At 53.0% G+C, this 16,929-nt stretch overlaps 1 protein-coding gene and 1 long non-coding RNA gene across 4 annotated transcripts; both read right to left on the bottom strand.

Annotated features, from left to right (window-relative positions):
• Nucleotides 1-544: 544 nt before the first annotated feature.
• Nucleotides 545-1,246, bottom strand: LOC134737269 (uncharacterized). The gene is made up of 2 exons (XM_063643748.1): nt 962-1,246; nt 545-889 (listed from the first exon to the last, which is right to left on the bottom strand). Exons 1-2 carry the CDS (start codon nt 1,244-1,246, stop codon nt 545-547), a joined length of 630 nt encoding a protein of 209 aa, XP_063499818.1.
• Nucleotides 1,247-1,346: 100 nt separating this feature from the next.
• LOC129486968 (uncharacterized) lies at nt 1,347-16,928 on the bottom strand. Of its 3 annotated transcripts, none has more exons than XR_010121988.1 (4): nt 15,017-16,219; nt 13,163-13,474; nt 1,898-2,009; nt 1,347-1,406 (listed from the first exon to the last, which is right to left on the bottom strand). It is a non-coding gene; the product is annotated as an uncharacterized lncRNA (long non-coding RNA). The 3 variants fall into 3 exon arrangements; XR_010121987.1 differs by having other exon boundaries at nt 1,355-1,409; XR_010121986.1 differs by lacking the exons at nt 1,347-1,406; nt 1,898-2,009 and adding an exon at nt 16,228-16,928 and having other exon boundaries at nt 11,657-13,474; nt 15,017-15,442.
• Between the last annotated feature and the right edge of the window lies 1 nt (nt 16,929).

The following is a 16,929-nucleotide window of genomic DNA, read 5'->3' on the forward strand; positions in this document are numbered from 1 at the left end:
GGGCCAGTTCCCCTAATAAATCCCCTCTCCTGGCTGGGCGCAGTAGCTCCTGCCTGTAATCTCAGCATTTTGGGAGGCAGAAGTAGGCGGATCACCTGAGGTCCGGAGTTCGAGACCAGTCTGGCCAACATGGTGAGACCCCGTCTCTACTAAAAATACAAAAATTAGCTGGATGTGGTGCTGGGTGCCTGTAATCCCAGCTACTCGGGAGGCTGAGGCAGGAGAATCACTTCAACCTGTGAGGCAGAGGTTGCAGTGAGCCGAGATTGAGCCACTGCACTCCAGCCTGGGTGACAGGGCAAGACTGTGTCTCAAAGAAATAAAAATCCCCTCTCCTAAACTCCATTATTGGTTTTGTCTCTCTAGAGGACCCTAATACACTGCCCAGCAGAAGCCAGGAAGGAAGCCCTGCCAGCTCAGAAGGTGGGCCAGGAGAGAAGGGTGTGGCCAGAAGGGGAGCCGGTGGGGGTGCTGCATCCTCTTGGCCCCACTGGGAGCACCTTGTCACCCCTAACAGATGAAGAGAAGGTGAGGGGGGATTGAGTTACCTGCCCACTGGTGTGTCAAACTCCATGGTGGGGGTGGGAACATGCAGACCTGGCCCCTCCAAGGCCCACTGCTCCCCGGGCTGTGCACCCCACAGTCCGTGCCAGGGGCTGCAGAAAGAGCCACGGGAAGCCTGGCCCTGGTAGGGCACCAAGATGGGGAGGGCTGGATCCACCCTCCAGAGAACAAGAACCCTGGACAGTAGCCGGGACATGGTGGGGGAGGCTGAAGGGTTGTCCCTGAGCATCCCCAACATGGAGCTCGAAGTCTGGGCCATGGGCAGAAAAGCATGAAGGTCAGGGTCAGCCTGGGGAACCAAGAGCTGTGCCAAGATCCCTTCCACCTGGGAAACCAAGGGCTGTGCCAAGATCCCTTCCACCTGGGAAACCAAGGGCTGTGCCAAGATCCCTTCCACCTGGGAAACCAAGGGCTGTGCCAAGATCCCTTCCACCTGGGGCAGCTGCCCACATGCCCGCCACTGGGTCCCATTGCCTGAGACTCCCAGCAGGTGCCTCTCTGAGTCTTTGTCCCATGCTGGAAACCGGGATGTGCAGCACGCACCTTCACACCTACAGCACAGACAGCGGGAATAACAACTCTTCTGGGGATCCAGGGTTTCTGGTGTCTCCAGGTTTTTCAGGCGCCACCACGTTCCTCTCATCCAGACGTCGGCGCCCAAGGTGGAAGCAGGTCGTGGCATGCCCGGCCCAGCTGCAGGCCGAGTGCAGATCCCATGGCGAGCGTGGGATCCAGCCCAAAGCACAAGCCACGCACAGCCCACCGGGTTGAGTGGGCAGGTACCTCCAGCAGCCTGGAGCTGTGAGGCCCTGGGCAGGGGCGTTGCCGGCCGTGGAGGTCTCCTGCTGGCAAAGTGGCACCGAAAGAGTCCTGTGTCATAACCAGACTCACTTGTAGCTTCTGTTGCTCTCCCTAGCTATTTCCAAAGCATCCAGGATAGGTTCATCTCAAGACATTTTTTTTTTTTTGAGACGGAGTCTCGCTCCGTCGCCCAGGCTGGACTGCTGTGACACGATCTCAACTCACTGCAAGCTCCGCTTCCCGGGTTCAAGCGATTCTCCTGCCTCAGCCTCCCGAGTAGCTGGGACTACAGGCGCCTACCACCATGCCTGGCTAATTTTTTGTATTTTTAGTGGAGACGGGGTTTCACCATGTTAGCCAGGAAGGTCTTGATCTCCTGACCTCATGATCCGCCCACCTCGGCCTCCCAAAGTGCTGAGATTACAGGCGTGAGCCAACGTGCCCAGCCCCATCTCAAGACATTCTAACTCATCTTGGACACAATCCATTTACTCTGTGGACCCCGTTCACAGAACCTGGAGTCCCTACTCACCTTCCCCAACCCCTTATTGCTGGGTCACGTTCACAAGTTTCTGTCTCTTTTTGTTCTCGGTCCCGGTCCCAGCTCAGGTCCAATCAGCTTCTGAACCTCTATTGTGCAGCGCCTGAGACAAGGTGGGAGAGACACGGACAGTACGCTCAGCCAGGTGCAGACTGCAGACTGGAAGCAAAGGCTGAGACGGTGGGAGAGACGCCGACAGTAAGCTCAGCCAGTTGCAGACTGCAGACTGGAAGCAAAGGCTGAGACAGGGTGGGAGAGACGCCCACAGTACGCTCAGCCAGGTGCAGACTGCAGCCTGGAAGCAAAGGCTGAGACGGAGGGAGAGATGCCGACAGTAAGCTCAGCCAGGTGCAGACTGCAGACTGGAAGCAAAGGCAGTGCCACCCTCTTTCGGGGCATTTCTGGTCACTCCAGTCTGCTGGGAGGATTCCGTGTCTCACCAGGAGACTCAGGCATGGACCTGGGCTGCCACTTTCTTTCTTCCTGTTACATGGATCTGTCTACCGTGCCCCAGACCCAACACCTCAGCCTTCTCAAAGCTGCACTGCAGAAGGTCTAGCCAGAGCAACCTGGTTAAGAGAAAGACATAAAGGGCATCCAAATACTTCCTTCCAAATGAGGAAGCCAAATTGTCCCTGTTTGCATTCAACATGATCTTATATATAGAAAACCCTAAAAGCTTTATCAAAACATTCTTAGAACAAACAAATTCAGTAAAGTTGCAGGATACAAAATTAACATACAAAAACCAGTAACATTTCTACATACCAACCGCGAACTACCAAAAAAAGAAACCAGGAAAGCAATTCCATTTACAATAGCTACCAAAACCAAAAAACAAACCTAGGAATAAATTTAACCAATGAGGCCGGGCGCGGTGGCTCATGCCTGTAATCCCAGTACTCTGGGAGGCCGAGATGGTGGATCACGAAGTCAGGAGATTGAGACCATCCTGGCTAATACGGTGAAACCCCATCTCTACTAAAAATACAAAAAATTAGCCGGGCCTGGTGGCACACACCTGTAGTCCCAGCTACTCAGGAGGCTGAGGCAGGAGAATCGCTTGAACCTGGGCGTTGGAGGTTGCAATGAGCCGAGATGGCACCATTGCACTCCAGCCTGGATGACAGAGTGAGACTCTGTCTTAAAAAAAAAAAAAAAAAAAAAAAAAAATGAGGTTAAAGAGCTCTGCAAGGAAAATTATAAAATACTGATGAAAGAAACTGAATAGGTCACACACAAAATGGAAAGTCATCTCATGTTCATGGATTGGAATAATTAATTTGGTGAAAATGACAATACTACCAAAAGCAATTTACAGATTAAATGCAATCCCCATCAAAATACCAATGCCATTCTTCACAGCAATAGGGAAAAAAATCCTGAAATTCATATACAATGACAGAAGACACTGAACAGCCTAAATCAATCCTGAGCAAAAAGAACAAAGCTGAAGGCATCACACTACTTCAAAATATAGTACAAAACTGTAATAATCAAAACAGCATGGGCCATGCACAGTGGCTCATACCTATAATCCTGGAACTTTGGGAGGCCAAGGTGGGCAGCTCACATGAGGCCAGGAGTTCGAGACCAGCCTGGCCAACATAGCAAAACCCCACCTCTACTATAAATACAAAAATCAGGCTGGCGTGGTGCACACCTGTAATCCCAGCTACTTGGGAGGATGTCTTGAATCCGGGGGCAGAGTTTGCAGTGAGCCAAAGTCATGCCACTGCACTCCAGCCTGGGGAACACAGTGAGACCCTGTCTCAAAAAACAAAACCCAGCATGTTACTGATATAAAAACAGACACATAGACCAATAGAATAAAATAGAGAACCCAGAAATAAGTCCATATATTTAGTCTACTGATTTTCAACAAAGGTGCCAAGAACATTCACTGGGGAAAGAGCAGTGAATGGTGCTGAGAAAACTGGAAATACATTTTGAGGACATGCAGAAAAATGAAACTACAACCCTATCTTGTCTGGGTGCAGTGGCTCACACCTGTAATCTCAGCACTTTGGGAGGCCGAGGTGGGCGAATCATTTGAGGTCAGGAGTTTGAGACCAGCCTGGCCAACATGGCAAAACCTGTCTCTACTAAAAATACAAAAATTAGCTAGGTGTGGTGGCGTGCACCTGTAATCCCAGCTACTTGGGAGGCTAAGGCAGGAGAATTGCTTGAACCCGGGAGTGGAGCAGGGAGTGGAGGTTGCAGTGAGCTGAGATCATGCCACTTCACTCCAGCCTGGGCGAAAGAGTGAGACTCTAAAACAAACAAACAAATGAAAACAATAACAAAAAAACTATCTCACCATATACAAAAAATCAAAATAGATTAAAGATTAAAGACATAAATGTAAAACCTGAAAGTATGAAACTACTAGAAGAAAACATTGGGGAAATGATTCAGGACACTGGTCTGGGCAAAGATTTTTTCGGTAAGATCTCAAAAGCACAGGCAACAAAGCTAAAATAGGTAAGTGGGATTACATCACGCTAAAAACCTGCACAGCCAAGGAAACAACAGAGACAACCTACAGAGTGGGAGAAATTTTTCACTAACTATCCATCTGACAAGGGATTAATGACCAGAATATCCTGCAGAAATGGGTTTGCCTAAAAAAAAAAAAAAAAAAAGGAGAGAGAGAGAATAGGCTGGGCGTGGTGGCTCACGCCTGTAATCCCAGCACTTTGGGAGGCCGAGATGGGCGGATCACGAGGTCAGGAGATCGAGACCATCCTGGCTAACACGGTGAAACCCCCGTCTCTACTGAAAATGCAAAAAAATTAGCCAGGCGCGGTGGCAAGCACCTGTAGTCCCAGCTATTTGGGAGGCTGAGGCAGGAGAATGGCATGAACCCGGGAGGCGGAGCTTGCAGTGAGCCGAGATGGCGCCACTGCTCTCCAGCCTGGGCAACAGAGTGAGACTCCATCTCAAAAAAAAAAAAATCAAAAGAATAACGAGAATATATAAGGAACTCACACAACTCAGTAGCAAAAAAGTAATAGTAATAATCTGATTTTAAAATGGGCAAGTGATCTGAATAGACATTTTACAAAAGATGTACAAATGGCCAACAGGGGCCAGGTGCAGTGGCTCATGCCTGTTAATTCCAGCACTTTGGGAGGCTGAGGCAGGTGGATCACTGTGGCCAGGAGTTCCAGACTAGTCTGGCCAACATGGTGAAACTCTGTCTCTACTAAAAATACAAAAATTAGCTGGGCATGGTAGCTTGTGCTTGTAGTCCCAGCTGCTTGGGAGGCTGAGGCCCAAGAATTGCTTGAACCCGGGTGGCAGAGGTTGCACTGAGCTGAGATTGCACACTGCATTCCAGCCTGGGTGACAGAGACTCTGTCTCGAAAAAAAAAAAAAAGCCAACAGGCATATGAAAAAAGGGTCAACATCACTAATCATCAGAGAAATGCAAATCAAAACCACAATGAGATATCATCTCCGGTTAAAATGATTATTAACAAAAAGACAACAGATGCTGGTGAGGATGTGGAGAAAGCAAGTACTCTGCTGGTGGGAATGTAAACTATACAGCCACTGTGGAAAACATTGGAGTTTTCTTGAAAAGCTAAAAAATAGACCTACCATATGATCCAGCAATCCCACTGCTGGGTATATTTCCAAAAGAAAGGAAGTCAGTATATCAAAGAGATATCTTTATGCTCATGTTTACTGCGGTACTATTCACAATAGCCAAGATAGGAATCAACCTAAGTGTCCATCAGCATGTGAATGGATAAAGAAAATGAGGTACACTTACACAGTGGAGTACTATTCATCCTAAGAGGAAATCCTAGGCCAGGCGCAATGGTTCACGCCTGTAATCCCAGCACTTTGGGAGGCTGAGGCAGGCGGATCACCTGAGGTCAGCAGTTTGAGACCAGCCTCAACATGGAGAAACCCCATCTCTAGTAAAAATACAAAATTAGCCGGGCATGGTGGTGCATGCCTGTAATTCCAGCTACTCAGGAGGCTGAGGCAGGAGAATTGCTTGAATCTGGGAGGCGGAGCTTGCAGTGAGCCGAGATCGCAGCATTGCACTCCAGCCTGGGCAACAAGAGGAAAACTCCGTCTGAACAACAACGAAAAACCTGTCATTTGTAGCAACATGGATAGAACTGGAGGTCATTATGTTAAGTGAAATAAGCCAGGTACAGAAGACAAATACTGTACATTCTCACTCATATATGGGAGTTAATAAAGTTGATCTTGGCCAGGCATGGTGGCTCACGCCTGTAATCCCAGCACTTTGGGAGGCTGAGGCAGGCAGATCACTTGAGGTCAGGAGTTTGAGACCAGCCTGGCCAACATGGTGAAACCCTGTCTCTACCAAAAATATAAAAAATTAGCTGGGCATAGTGACCTGTGCCTGTAATCCCAGCTACTCCGGAGGCTGAGGCAGGAGAATCGCTTGAACCCAGGAGGCAGAGGTTGCAATGAGCCAAGATCACGCCACTGCACTCCAGCCTGGGTGACAGAGCAAGACTCCATCTCAAAAAAAAAAAAAAAAAAAGTTGGTCTAATGTAGGTAGAGAGTAGAATGATGGTTGTCTCTGTTGTTTCCTTGGCTGTGCAGGTTTTTAGCGTGATGTAATCCCACTTACCTATTTTAGCTTTGTTGCCTGTGCTTTTGAGATCTTACCGAAAAAATCTTTGCCCAGACTAGTGTCCTGGCTGGGAAGGATGGGGTGGGAGATGAATATATGTTGATTAATGGGTACAAACATAAAGTTAGATAGGAGAAATATATTCCAGTGTTTGATAGCACACTAGGGTGATGATAGTTGTGATAATTTATTGCATATTTAAAAATAGATAGATTTGAAATGTTTCCAACACAAATAAATGATAAATGTTTGAGGTGATGGGTATCATAATCACCCCCATTTGATCACTGCACATTGTATTCATGTGTAAATATCAAAATACCACATGTACCCCATGTATATGTACAATTATTACATATCCATCGATCAACTGGGGGGCATTCTCACATCACGCACTTCTCCTAACTATTGGCCGCTTCCCCGAACCTTATGCTTGTCTCTGCGGTTTATTTTCTTATTCTAATACCAATTCTGACTTCTTTTAAAAATGTGTCTTTCCTTCTGTTTTCCCCCAGTGATTATGTACTCCCCACCACTGCCAAACTTTCTGAAAGGGCTGTCATGGTCTCTACTTCCCTTGCCTCTCGTTCACTCTTCAAAACACTGCAGTTGGATTTTTAACCCCATTACTCCATTAAAATCATCCTCACCAAGTCACCAGCTGACCGCCTTATGCTGAAAACAGCGGACTCTTCTTGTCATTCTTGCCCTCTGAGCACTCGACTGTGCTTTCCTCTTAATCGTCCCTTCCCCATATTTTCATGACACTGCACTCTGGGTTTTCCTTCTACCTCTCCACTACTCCATCTTTTCCTTTGCCCATTCCTTAAAGATTCATATTGCTGGCCGGGCGCGGTGGCTCATGCCTGTAATCCCAGCACTTTGGGAGGCCGAGGTGGGCGGATCACTTGAGGTCAGGAGATAGAGACCATCCTGGCCAACATGGTAAAACCCCATCTCTACTAAAAATACAAAAATTAGCCGGGCTTGGTGGCACACACCTATAGTCCAGCTACTTGGGAGGCTGAGGCAGGAGAATCACTTGAACCCAGGAAGCGGAGGTTGCAGTGAGCCAAGACTGTGCCATTGCACTCCAGCCTGGGTGACAGAGCGAGACTGTCTCAAAAAAAAAAAAAAAAAAAAGATTAATATTTCTTTCTGTCCTAAAGCCATCTGTCTCTTCATTTGACATACCCACTGGACAATTTCATACACTTCCATGGCTAAATTATCTTCTATAGATGTTGGTGGCATCTAACCTTTAGTCCACATCTCCTAAATTTCCTATCTATGTATCCAGCTCTCTACAGGACGTCTTTATTTGTATGTCTCGAAATGCATTTTAAATCAAACTCATCATCTCCCAACACTCTCATTTGCCACTGTATCTCAAGTACCCAGGAAACACATTAAGCCTCTAAAAAACATTAATGGCCAGACTCTGTGGCTCACGCCTGTAATTCCAACATTTTTGGAGGCTGAGACAGGAGAATCCCTTAAGGCATGGAGTTTGAGACCAGCCTGGCTACGTGCATGTGTAAATGTCAAAATATCACGTGCTCCATAAATATGTACAATTATTATCTATCACTACAGGCAACATATTGAGACTTTGTCTCTTAAAAAAAAAAATCGGCCAGGCGCAGTGGCTCATGCCTGTAATCCCAGCACTTTGGGAGGCCGAGGCGGGCGGATCATGAGGTCAGGAGATTGAGACCATCCTGGCTAACATGGTGAAACCCCATCTCTACTAATAATACAAAAAATTAGCCGGGTGAAGTGGCGGGCGCCTGTAGTCCCAGCTACTTGGGAGGCTGACGCAGGAGAATGGCGTGAACCCGGGAGGCAGAGCTTGCAGTGAGCTGAGATCATGCCACTATACTCCAGCCTGGGCGACAGAGCGAGACTCCGTCTCAAAAAAAAAAAAAAAGAAGGAAAGATGAAATGATCAAATGATGTGAGGCTGTGGTGTCTGCTTTGTAGAAATGAAAGGATCTAACTGAAGACAGAAGTTTTGGGCACAGAGGCCACAGCCCAAATCCTTCACCTAAAATCGCTATCTCTGAGCTACTTTTTAAATAAAAGGAGGCTGGGCATGGTGGCTGATGCCTGTAATCCCAGCACTTTGGGAGGCTGAGGTAGGTGGATAGCTTGAGGCCAGGAGTTCAAGAGCAGCCTGGCCAAAATGGCAAAACCCTGTCTACTAAAAATACAAAAATTAGCCAGGCGTGATGGTGCACACCTGTAATCCCAGCTACTCAGGAGGCTGAGGCACAAGAACCAGTTGAACCTGGGAGGTGGAGGTTGCAGTGAGCTGAGATCACACCAGCCTGGCTGACAGAGTGAGACTCTGCCTCAAAATAAATAAATTAATTAATTAAAATAAAATAAAATGTAAAAATAGGTAAAATTAAATACAGTAATACATTTTATTTACCTTAAATCCAAAATATAATTCCAAATGTAATCAATATAAAAAATCATCAGCGAGATATTTTATTTGATTTTTCATACTGAGGCTTTGAAATCAAGTGTTTTCATTTGTGGCACATGTCGATTTGGACAGGGCACATTCCAGGTGTCTGATGGCACGTGGGGCTTGCGCCCACCATGCTGGACACTGCAGGTCCTGACTAAAGGGGCGCTGGGGTGGGTGAACTGGTGCCTGGCCCCACTTCTGGACCCTCCTCTCCTGCAGCCCTCCCCACAGGGCCTGCCGCTTCTCCTACTCCCTGCCCCAGGCCACTATTGGCGGGGGGTCAGCATAGCCCTTGTCCCCCGAGTTAAATTGAGGGGCAAATCTGCAAGCTTCTGCCCAAGATGTCTTGGAGTGGACACTTCAACCTGGCAGCAACTCGGGCCAGTTAGCTTGGATTTCTACATAACGGGCAAAATGTCATAGGCTCCCACAAGGACAGCAGCGCCCTCCACCCAGCTCTGTGGTCTTTGGCTCTAATCTGACACTGTATGGGTGGCCAGGCCCCCAGGTTGGACCCACAGCAGCCTCCCACTACCGCCAGTGGCCTGAGATTGGCAGTTAGAACTCAGATCCAGAAACCAAACCACATCCTGCAGAGCACTAAGCAAGGGACTCACTTTATGACCTAAGATCCAAACTTCTTTGTGAAGTCCCCATCGTCTGGCTTGGGGAAAAAAGCCTGTCACTAACTGAGGAGTCTAGTTACTCACACTTCTTCACCAGCAGCCTAAGGGGGATTGGCAGGGGGTAGGGGGAGATCACATTGCATTAGAAAAAGAAATCCCCCAGCCTGTGGGACACAAGCTCCTTTTACCCGTGCTCCTCTCCTGCTCAGCGTCACACTTGGCCTGCAGTCACCCACAACTGTCCTCCTCCCACACACAGCTGCTGTGGAAGGCAGAAGGAGGTTCTGTGGGCGTGGGGGAGACCCTGGTGGCACCCTTAGCAGCCTGACCTGTGTGCCTCCGTGTCTCACCTGCAAAGAAGGGCATCTCCTGCCTCACAGGTGCTTGTGAGGACGAGCTGAGAGACCAGCTTTTGCACGGGGAGGGGCTGTGACATGTCAGGGCTGTTCTGGACCCAGAGTTACTGCAGTGAACCAGAGAGATTGTGCTGCCGGAGCCGAGGAGGTTGCCCTGACAGGCCTGGAGGTGGCTTAGGCTTGGATCCTCCATCCCTGGGCACCTGGCATTGGGCAGATCAGCCTCCCTGGGGCAATTCCCACTGAGAAGCCGCAAAGCATCCTCCTGGACCATCTGTACCCTGGGGGGACATCCCTTGGTCCCTCTGTACCCTTCAGACCGGCTCCTCTTGAGGGACACACAGACTCAGGCAAGGCAGGAGCCAAGGGCAGTGAAGCAAACCTGTCAAGGTGCTGCCCATTCCCTTGGGTGTCTCCCGCCAAAAGGCCTCCATTCTCAAGGAAGGGAGCACCGGCCACCTGTATGCACCCACCGCGCAAGTGCGCAGGGGCAGGCTTGCCAGGACGGAGTGGCCCTGCCACCCACTGCCCACGAAGGCGTCCTGGCACACCCAGCATGGTCTGAAACCCTCGTATGAAGGAAGAGCTCCTCACGGCCTGCTGCTGCCCCAGCCACAAGAAGCACAGGAGCACAGGTAGGGCCCACGGAGTCCTTGGGGCCTGCTACAGGGGGCCAGTATCTGTGTTCACACCAGCAGCCATAAGCACAGGGACACAGGCAGATACCGCCAGCCTGGGAAGGACAGGCACGGTGGCCTTCTTGCTGCAGCAGGCCTGTGGCCACTCTCTGGCTCTGCCTGTCCCCGTGCAGGCTGGACCTGTGGGGCACTGGTCCCTGGAGGACTCGAGGTCATGGGAGGATCTGGCCCTGCCCCCCAGGAGTCTAGGGGAGCTCAGAGGTGCTCAGCTGGAGACAGGCCTGTGAGGGAGAACCATCATTCACCCCGCAGGCCACATAAAAGTGACCAAGAGGTCACAGGTCTGAAAGGACACTGGTGAGGAAGATCAGGAGGGCACCAGATGAGGACACCGGGGCCCCGAGGCCTGAGGACAACCTTCACTCGCCGTGAGACACCTGACAGCTGCACCTGCCGCTGAAGTGGAGGTAGCGAGAGCTGTGGCCAGGAGTTCAGGACCAGCCTGTCGGCAGCTGCCAGAGAGGCCCCACCAGGCACACCCAGCGCTGCTCACCTGCCAGGCTCTAAGCTCTGGAGCTCTGTCTGTTCTGAGTCCACCCCAAGGAGGCAAGACACGGTTGGGCCTCAAAAGCCCTGTGCCCCGGCCGTCGCCTGCATCGACATGGCCCAGCAACAAGCCGGCACGTCCGGCAGCTCCAGGGCCCCTCCGCGTTCATGGGTCTTTGTGAGCTGGGGAGAGCTGGTGAGCAGGCTCCCCTTCTGTGAAACAATCTGGGCCTCAATGATGAGTCAAGACTCAGGTCCAGTCCCGACGGCTGGCCACCCTCCCTCCTCTAGGACACCCTCCTCTTGTCCATCACACCAGGACGTCCCCTTCTCCTCCCTCTAACTTCCACTGAGAATGGCCGGCCCTCCATGGGCTCCACTCCCCTAGCCAGGGCTACAGTCCTCACAACCCGCCTTGAGGTCTGAGCTACTGGCTGAGGGTTTCTGCCGTGGGCTCTAGCCGTGGCCTCCGGGCTCCTTTGTTTTCTTTCTTTTCTTTCTTTTCTTTCTTTTCTTTCTTTTCTTTCTTTCTTTCTTTCTTTCTTTTTTTTTTTTTTTTGAGGCAAGGTCTGGTTCCATCACCCAGGCTGGAGTGCAGTGTCGTGATCTTGGCTCACTGCAACCTCCGCTTCCCAGGTTCAAGTGATTCTCCTGCCTCGGCCTCCTGAGTAGCTGGGACTACAGGCGCCCGCCATCACGCCTGGCTAATTTTTGTATTTTTTGTAGAGACAGGGTCTTGCCATGCTGCCCTGTCTGATCTAGAACTCGTGAGCTCAAGCCATTTGCCCTCTTTGGCCTCCCAAAGTGCTGGGATTATACGCACGAGCCACCATGCCTGGCTGACTCCTTTTTCTGAAACTCTTGAAAACTTCTTGTCTCTAGACCTGCTCAAATTCAAAATCTACTCCCAAATCCCAAGACTGCAAAGAAACAACAGTCAAATCTCAGCCATCCCCAAGACAAGCTCAAGGCTGATGGACAGACCCCCACCTAGACCCAAACTGCATCTCTGTCCCGGGGGGACAGACCCGGCCTGGACCCCTCTGTGCTGAGCCCCTCTGGTCCTGGGCACCTCAGCAGTCCCACCAACCTCTCACCACACCATCTCTGTCGCCCGTCGGGCGCCCCAGAGTCTACAATGGTGGTTGACTGACAGCTCCCCCTCTCCTCCATGGTGCAGCCCCCACCAGCAATGCAGCTGAACCCGTTCAACAACAGGCCCCGAATGACCAACATGACAACATGGAGGTCCTAGCAGCTGCGAATCGAACCCCAGGTTTCTCCTGCTTGAACCCAGGGAAGGATCCCTTGCCTCCTGAGATGCACTTCAAACGGCCGTGTGCTGCGGAAGGGCCTGGAAACCCAGCCTCGCCTGGCCTCACCTCTCCTCACCCTCACCTGGAATGACCACAGTCCCTGCACCAGGGCAAAGCCAATCGCTGGCATTCAGGCTGCTCCTCCCTGACCGACCGTCTCCCCTCAGGACCCCTGGTGCCCTGCACAGCAGGCACAGAGAAGACCCTCCAAGGTCACGGCAGTAGATACCCTCTGCCAGCCCATGTCACCGGGTCCTCAAGCCAGAACCGTCACTGTTGACTCATAACCAGCCCGTGTGGCACTGCTTCCTGAGGCTCCCTCTCCCGGACATCCCTGGTGTGATGTCTGCATGGCCATCCCCAACGCACAGCAGAGCCTCCATCTCCAGGGCCTCCGTGCCAGTCCTCCTCTGTGTGTGCACAGCAGCCACCACCGCTGTTCCCAAAACCCCAGTCCCATGGCTGCTCTGGCACTCGTGGGTCTCTGTATGGCATGGTGCCCAGGTGGGGCCAGCTGTCTGCCCCGGCCCTCCGTGAGGTGGGCGCTGTGGCTCTTGGAGACTCCTGGCTCCTAGTTCTCTGAACCTTCTGAGCTCCCAGGCCCACTCCAAGTTGTGGCCTGGCCTATGGCAGTGGGGCTGTGGCCACCCTGTTCACACTCACCCACCTCTGCTAGGGTCCCTTGGAAGCACTCTCCCCCGTTTCTGGCTGGGTGAGGATCCAGGGCGCCTCCCCTCGTTCCAGCAGGGAGATTAGCTCAGGTTTGGAGGCTGGGAATCCTGCTTGAGGAAAACAGTCCAGAGGCCTGGAGTGAGCCTGGGGAGGTGCAGCATGCAGGGCCTGAACCGGGGGAACCTCCCACACCCAGCTAGCCAGGCGGGCTGCCCACAGGACACTTGAAGGGTAGGAAGCGTCTGCCAAGATCTCACCCTCAGAGATGCCCAATTGTGGCACAAGCCTCCAGTCTCTCTTGATTTGGCTGTTAGAGAAAAGCAAATTCTGCTTGTGGTTGTCGTCATGCGGTCCCAAACAGATCATCACTACGGGGAGACGCGATCTCCTCTTTACTCTGATGGGTGTGGTGTGGGTGAGGACTGACTGTCCAGGGGGCCCAGGGTGCCTTCCAGGAACACCTACAGCACCCCTGACCTGATGCTCACCTCACCCCTTCCCACAGCAGCCCAGTGCCCTCCTGGCAGTGCCCGCTCCTCCCCAGCTCACCCGTCAGGCACTGTTCCTCCCTAGCTGTCCTCTCCACTGCATAGAGGCTTGGACCCGACTTCACGAAGACATTTTGAAACCATGCACCAGGGAGTGTGTGTATAGAATGAAGAACCTTTTGTTTGCAGGGCTCCGTCCCTGCTCTCCAGGGTCACCCAAGCATTTGGGGCCTTGATCCTGGAGAGGCTGCCCCCTCCAGGGCTAGCTAATTCCCAGAGACAGCAAACACTCCCCTTCCAGTGCACCCTTCTTTTTTTGAGACGGAGTCTCGCTCTGTCACCCAGGCTGGAGTGCAGTGGCGTGATCTGGGTTCACTGTAGCCTCTGCCTCCCGGGTTCAGGCGATTCTCCCACCTCAGCCTCCCGAATAGCTGGGACCACCTGTGTGCACCACCACACCCGGCTAATTTTTTTGTGTTTTAATAGAGACGAGGTTTCACCATGTTGGCCAGGCTGGTCTCACCTCAGGTGATCTGCCCTCCTTGGCCTCCAAAGTGCTGGGATTACAAGTGTGAGCCACTGCGCCCAGCCCCAGTGCACCTTTGACACAAACCAACCAATCCAGAGTCCACAACTATCTCCCTCCCTTATCACACTGTCACTCACCAAGCCGGTATTTCTCCTGCCCTAAGTCACCCAGGAGCCAGGTACCAGACAAGAAGGGGCCACCCCTACAGCCCCGAGCCTGCCACAGTTGTTCAAATAGTCCCATGGTGAGCTCACTCTGCACACCTACCCTGCCTGCCCTCTCCTTCCAAGGAAAATAAAGGCTCGCGGCCGAACTCAGTCCTCTCCCCCTTTCGGCCTCCTGGCCATCCCTGGTCCTTCTCACGTGGCCCTGTGTGCCCTGCCCATTTTCCAGGGACCCATGACTGTAACTTCTTCCTTCACGACAGTCATTCTTACGTATGCATGCCTTACCACACCTGATTAAAACAAATCCATGGGGCTGGGCGCAGTGGCTCACGCCTGTAATCCCAGCACTTTGGGCGACTGAGATGGGCGGATCACCTGAGGTCAGGAGTTCGAAACCAGCCTGGCTAACATGGTGAAACGCTGTTTCTCCTAAAAATACAAAAAATTAGCCAGGCGTGTGGCGGGTGCCTGTAATCCCAGCTACTCGGGAGGCTGAGGCAGGAGAATCACTTGAACCCGGGAAGCAGAGGTTGCAGTGAGCCAAGAGACTGTGTCATTGCACTCCAGCCTGGGCAACAAAAGTCAAACTGTCTAAAAAAATAAATAAATAAAATAAATCCAGGGTACATTTGAACTCACCTTGAGATGGGGGTGTCTGAACTCACCTTGAGATGTGGGTGTCTGCAGATGGCAAGGGACCTGTGGAGGGGCTCTGTGGATTGGAGGCACCATTGCTCTGGGCCGTCCACACGGATACGGAGAGTGCTGTTGGAAATGCAGCACCTTGAAAGTGTCTTTGTAGTTGAGATTTTTTCCCTGGAAAAAATTGGAACTGTTCTATCTGGCCAAATATGAGGAAGCCAGAGTTGCCCCAAAAGTGGCAGCAAGGGAGTCACCTCAAAAGACTTCCCCAAACAGGCCCGAGATGGAATTGGCTGGGACTCCAAGGAAAGAAGCGAACGCCAGGGTGATCAGTCCAGAACATTTCTTCCGGAAATTTTCACATGGAGCTTCAGCTTTCTTGGGATCGATGGTGAGGCAAGGGATGCTCCACCCAGGTACGTCTGCAGCAAGGGAGTCTGGCTGTGGAGCTTAGATGAGAGTTTAAGGGATTGGGCTCAGGGCAGGGCCAGTTTCTACGTGTTTAGCAATAGGGTTGATCGTGTTTTTAAGCAACCTAAACAGCTTTATTAGGGAATGTGCCAGGCCCCGGACCGGGTTCCAGGCTGCAGGGAACACGCAGTGGCCAGGTCCCAGAGCAAAGGACTCTGTTTCTCAATCAGTAGAGAAAGAAAGAGGGGGAACTGGAAGACCCTGTGAATCTCAATCTCAGACAGGGATGAGCAATCCAGGCTGGCCCAGAGCATAAGCACCGTGACCATGTGAGGGCCTGAGCGTGCCTGGCTGTGGAGGGTCTGCTTGCTCAGTGGCCTCTAGACTCAGCCAGGCAGGGGATGCAGTGGATGGAGGAAGGCCCCTTGCCCCAGACAGGACCTCAGGGCCTCAGAGCCCTGGCATCTGCACCCTGGACACAAGGAAGGTGCCTATGAGGTGGATGCTCTAGACAGGCTCTCTCCCCTTCCTGCTCCTGTGTTACCCTGCTGTGCCCCCCTCACCTGCAGCAGGCCGGGTTGGGGCATAGGGTTGCGGGCCCCTACCAGCCCAGGGGGTCTGGAGGGCGGCTGGGGAAGCAGGCCCCCTGTCCTTCCCTATCCTTCGGGACATGCTCCCTGAGCAGCTGGGGTCCACTTAGGTGAGCAGAGAGGATGTGGGGCTGAGGGAGCCGAACTCGGGGCGGCAGGGGCGGGGGTGGGAGTGCCGGGATCATCCGCACCGGGAGAGGCGAGGCCGGCGTCTGTTTTTCACCTGGGCCTACCTGGAGGGCTGGGGGGCTGCCTGACTCTTCCCTCCTTTGGTTTGCGCAAGTTTCCTCGCGCGGGTTCGCATCAACACGCCGGGGGAGCCCGGCTCACGTCCCTCCTGGACCCCCGCCCCGTTCTTCCCGTGGGGAGGGGCGCGTCAGGCGGACCCAGCACCCTCCGGCTGCTGGGCTTCGCCGGGAGCCACGCGGGGAGGTCCAGGCAGCCGGGACGCAGGCAGCGTCCTCACCGAGGCTGCGAGTCCGTGGCCGTCCGGGGGAGGCGCGCAGGCTCTGCCGGACGCAGAAGGAACCCGAGGGAGGCGGGGTGGAGGGCGGTGCGGGGCCGGGGAGGGGCGAGGCGAGCGGCGAGGGGACGGCCTCGGGCAACTCTCAGGGGCGCCCTTCCTCGGGGTTCCGGAGGCTCTGCGACCCCGCGCCCGCTCCAGCCGCCCACTGGGGACAAGGCCCGAGCCAGGCGTCTCCGCGAGGCGCGGCCCGGAGCGCGCCCAGCAGGCGCCTCCTGTCGCAGGGACGCGGGCGAGCGGCGCCTGAACAGCCTCGGTGGGAACCAGCGCCCTTAGCTGGTGATCCGAGGTGCGCAGGGTACAGCCGGGCGACCCCCTGGATCTCCGCCAGCCTCGCCCCGGCGCCGCTCCTCCCACCCGCCAGCGAGGCCCGAGCCTCGGAGTCCGCAACTCCTGGCCCGCGTCCCCAGCT

This window comes from Symphalangus syndactylus, chromosome 7, assembly GCF_028878055.3.
Source record: "Symphalangus syndactylus isolate Jambi chromosome 7, NHGRI_mSymSyn1-v2.1_pri, whole genome shotgun sequence".
NCBI lineage: Eukaryota > Metazoa > Chordata > Mammalia > Primates > Hylobatidae > Symphalangus > Symphalangus syndactylus.